The sequence below is a fragment of the Penaeus chinensis genome, chromosome 30, assembly GCF_019202785.1.
Source record: "Penaeus chinensis breed Huanghai No. 1 chromosome 30, ASM1920278v2, whole genome shotgun sequence".
Taxonomy (NCBI): Eukaryota; Metazoa; Arthropoda; class Malacostraca; order Decapoda; family Penaeidae; genus Penaeus; species Penaeus chinensis.
The window spans coordinates 25570713-25575712 of NC_061848.1; the positions used below are offsets into that span (position 1 = coordinate 25570713).

Genomic DNA, 5000 nt, shown 5'->3' on the forward strand with positions numbered 1-5000 from the left:
GAGAGAGAGAGAGAGAGAGAGAGAGAGAGAGAGAGAGAGAGAGAGAGAGAGAGAGAGAGAGAGAGAGAGAGAGAGAGAGAGAGAGAGAGAGAGAGAGAGAAATAGAGAAATAGAGAAATAGAGAAATAGAGAAATAGAGAAATAGAGAAATAGAGAAAGAGAGAGAGAGAGAGAGAGAGAGAGAGAGAGAGAGAGAGAGAGAGAGAGAGAGAGAGAGAGAGAGAGAGAGAGAGAGAGAGAGAGAGAGAGAGAGAGGGGGGTGCATGCGTGTGAGTAAATGAGTTAGTGTATGAAGTCAGATGTGTGTCAATGAATGATGAGTGTGTCATAAACATAAAATAAAAGACTGATAAAAGAAATAATGCTCATGGATATAATTGTGTTTCTAGTAGCGCAGTCAGATGACAACTAATGCTGCTACAGACAGCTGGACTCTATTTAGACGCTGTTTCATGGTATGGTTAGCAATACATTATGGATGAAATGTGAATTAGACTATTTTGCTTATGTGATTTTAATTTCACTAATCTTAAATAAAAAGGTTATATTTTTTTTCTGGAATGGAAGATGGAACTAGTAAAAAGTCATTATACATTTTAAGAGGGTATTTCTGCCTTTCCTGAGAACTATATGATTTAGAGATGGAATGAATATGAGAATGAATAATGAATATATACTGAATTATCTAATAAGGTAACAACTTTAATATCAAAATATTTAATTTGGTGAATAGTAAATTTATTTCCAATATGCATTTTGCCTTGCAGTAATGCCAGTATACCTATAAATGAATATGTAATTAGGAGAAAAGGTATCCCTGCATTTAACACTATTAATAAATAGATACTTTTGTAGGTCTGTAATGGCTCAGTAACTGAAGTCAGGGCCAAATGCTTTTTTCAGCAAACACAACTTAGAGCAGGATCATTGCATTTGACATGGATGTAAATGCCACTTGGAAATATATCTAGCCATGCCCTGGTATGAACGTTCATGCTAACTGGGTTTAGGAATATGACATAGTTTATATAAAACTAGTGAGTGCTATTTTCACAAGTAAAAGTCAATAAAAACAAATCCACGTGTATAATTTCAGTTCCACACAGCCATATCCTACAAGTTCTCAAAATACAAATAACAAGTTACTGAGAATACAGCATTATCATCATGGGAATTGTGGTCAAAAAGTGCCCGCAATTACGGAACGAATTTATTACTCTAGAGGATGCCTTGATCACCAACATCGTCTTCTCACAACGCTGTAATCTTAAATATAAATACGTAGTTTAATGAGGCACCAAATCACATTTCTTTCCATTCGTCCCATAAACCTCAAGAGGCAAGAGCTTCCATCACACATCTTTCACCTTATTTTCCTCTCATAACCAGCCTCGTTGTCACTGCCCATCCTCTTACCTTCTTGACTTTAACTTGCCCTCCCATGGTGGCGTTATATACCGCCTTTTGGACGGCGCTTCACAGATAATTCGCTATAAATTGAAGGAGTGCGTGTCCAGCCAGACCCAAAGAGCCCCAACACGTGTTTACTGCAGGCCGGGCGCTTGGGCTCCGGTGCGCGAGGGAGGTTCCTCTGCCTGCGCCGTATCCCGTCCAAGGGGTTGTCTAAATATTAACATTATATCTATCTGTGTTTGTTTAATTGTAGTATATTCTATTTATATATTTGAAAAATTGTAAGATCGAGGTTTGCATCTATATCCATTTATATATAACTAAATATATATATATATATATATATATATATATATATATATATATATATATATATATATATATATATATATATATATATATATATTTATACACACACACACACACACATGTATGTATATATACACTTTTATACACACACACACACGCATGCACACACACACACACACACATACACACATACACATACACGCAATATATATATACATATATATATATATACATATATATATATATATATATATATATAGAGAGAGAGAGAGAGAGAGAGAGAGAGAGAGTTAGAGAGAGAGAGAGAGAGAGTTAGAGAGAGAGAGAGTTAGAGAGAGTTAGAGAGAGAGAGAGAGAGAGAGAGAGAGAGAGAGAGAGAGAGAGAGAGAGAGAGAGAGAATGAGAATGAGAATGAGAATGAGAATGAGAATGAGAATGAGAATGAGAATGAGAATGAGAATGAGAATGAGAATGAGAGTGAGTGAGAGTAAGAGTGAGAGTAAAAGTGAGAGAGTGAGAGAGTGGAGAGTGGGAGAGTGGGAGAGTGGGAGAGTGGGAGAGTGGGAGAGTGGGAGAGTGGGAGAGTGGGAGAGTGGGAGAGTGGGAGAGTGAGAGAGTGGGAGAGTGAGAGAGTGAGAGAGTGAAAGTGATTTGAATTGATAACATTTATTTACAGAACAGTGTACATGCCCTGCAATAAGCCAGGGTAAGATACCAAAGCATCTATCCAAACTGGCTGTGCGTCTATTTTTGTAGAGGGCCATCAGTCAAACATTAGTGTTACATATATGCCTGAAGGGCTGTGCTATTATCACTGTATTAAAATATCATCTGGCTGGTAAAAACGTTTATATCACTAATTATATCAAAGACAAGACCAGTGTCTATAATAAAGTTCATATAATCAACAAGTGCTAATCTGTGAACAGTACTATTTGATCGATAGGATGCAGTCTTTAAGCAACAGAGTAAATAATGAGTGAGATTATGCGACTTGGGTACCTTGCACAGTTTGCAGTGGTAATATGAAACAGGTTTTGCATCCAAAAATTGCATCCTGTACATATTGCATAGTGTACTGATATCCTATGCGTAGCCTAGTTAATGTAACCTGTTGTCTCCGAGACAGTCCGTGATAGACTTTATAGGGTTTGTCTAAATTTGATGTCCCAGCAATACTCTCTCGTTATGCCAGATAGTACCATGTCCGTCTTCTTTCATCTTTTCGGTGGTCAATACCTGACCCTTATAATCTCTAAGACAGTTGATTACTCGGTTTTTTTTCATTTGATTGAGAGGTAGCGGTATTACATAATATGGATCTTCATGGGAAAGTGCTAACCTGGCTAATTGATCAGCCCTGTCACATAGTGATATTCCTATATGAGAGGGTATCCAGTATAGTGACACTTGAGTACCCCGTTCTGATAGTTTAGAAATTTGGTGAAGGATATTCCTAGTTACCATGTTTTCTGGGTTAAATGCAGTAAGCCTGTGGGGAGCGCCTTGGCTGTCTGTAAAGACAGCAAGGTGTCGCTACCTTTCTTAATGGCATGATATATAGCTACTGACTCAGCATCAGTTGTGCTTGTCCAGTTGGAAATGCATACACTTTCTTCAAGATCTATATCAGGAATTAGCACACCAATTCCTGTTGCTCCATGAGGATCAGTGGGGGCATCACAGTAGATTGCGAGTGGGGGCGTACCATGAGGGGTGTGTAGAGTGCCATGTATATATTTCAAGTAGTGAGCTTTTGGCTCCGTTTTTGAAGCCATAGATTTAGACCCTATTAGTTTATCCATATAATAATGTACATGAGTTCTGTGCCAAGGAGCAGCAAGTACTGTATCTGGAATATTAATAGCTTCGTTGAGCAGCAAGTACTGTATCTGGAATATTAATAGCTTCGTTGTTCCATACATTGAAGAACATGATAGTATGAGCAGTTTTAGTTTTTCGTTCTAAGTTGGACTGTATGAGATTGGAGTATAAAACTATAATTTATCTCATTTAATAGGATATTGGAGTTTGTGGTCTGGGTTGAAGCTGCAGGAGTCTGATGCCAAGTATGGTGTTAACTTGGATGACACGACTGTGAATAGAGGGGAGGTCTAACTCTTTCCTCATGACGAGAACTTTAGCAGTCATTGGGCATCCAAGTATAATTCTCATGGCCTTGTTCTGTAAAACTTCAAGGGGTTTGAGGGCACTCGGTGGCAGCATACTAAGAACTGGGCTTGTATTGTCTATCATGGACCTAACAAGGGAGATATACATCAACCTTAGGACTCTCAGTGAGGCACCTACATATCTGTTACTTATGTATTGCAATGGTCTTAAACGCTCAAGGCAACGTTCCTTGATATTTTGAACAATATCCTTGGCAAAGCGTGACTTGTGGGACATGAGGTGGGGAGCAGTCACCATAACACCAAGATATTTGTAGGTGTCAGTTCTTGCAATAGTTTGTCCACCTAACCTTGGAATGTAAGTTAGTTTACGAGATCTGGAAATATGCTTAGTTTTAATTGGGTTGATAATGAGACCAAGGGAAGCACACTTTTTGCTGAACCTCTGTAGAGATAGATAGATAGATAGATAGATAGATAGATAGATAGAGAGAGTGAGAGTGAGAGTGAGAGTAAGAGTAAGAGTAAGAGTAAGAGTAAGAGTAAGAGTAAGAGTAAGAGTAAGAGTAAGAGTAAGAGTAAGAGTAAGAGTAAGAGTAAGAGTAAGAGTAAGAGTAAGAGTAAGAGTAAGAGTAAGAGTAAGAGTGAGAGTGAGAGTGAGAGTAAGAGTGAAAGTAAGAGAGTGAGAGAATGAGAGAGTGAGAGAGTGAGAGTGAGAGTAAGAATGAGAGTGAGAGAGTGGGAGAGTGGGAGAGTGAGAGAGAGTGAGAGAGAGTAAGAGAGAGTGAGAGAGAGTGAGAGAGAGAGAGAGAGAGAGAGAGAGAGAGAGAGAGAGAGAGAGAGAGAGAGAGAGAGAGAGAGAGAGAGAGAGAGAGAGAGAGAGAGAGAGAGAGAGAGAGCGAGAGCGAGAGAGAGAGAGAGAGAGCGAGAGCGAGAGAGAGAGAGAGAGAGAGAGAGAGAGAGAGAGAGAGAGAATGGCTACGGGAAAAAGTTAGAATAACATGAAAATCTATTCAGACATACACATATAGACACACATAGAAATAAACATGAACAGTCAGAGCAAAATTAACAGGAAAAAAATCATAAATATATGACAAGAACCCCCCCCCCCACACACACACACACACTTTAAACTGATGCACA

General features: G+C 38.8%; 1 protein-coding gene across 1 annotated transcript in view; it reads right to left on the minus strand.

Moving 5' to 3' along the window:
• LOC125041151 (pescadillo-like) overlaps positions 1-1574 on the minus strand; it is a 10589-nt gene extending 9015 nt beyond the window's left edge. Inside the window, exon 1 of the mRNA XM_047635959.1 lies at positions 1417-1574. Coding sequence (XP_047491915.1) covers positions 1417-1443 — 27 coding nt within the window. The 5' untranslated portion in view covers positions 1444-1574. The remainder of the gene's footprint in view (positions 1-1416) is intronic.
• Between the last annotated feature and the right edge of the window lie 3426 nt (positions 1575-5000).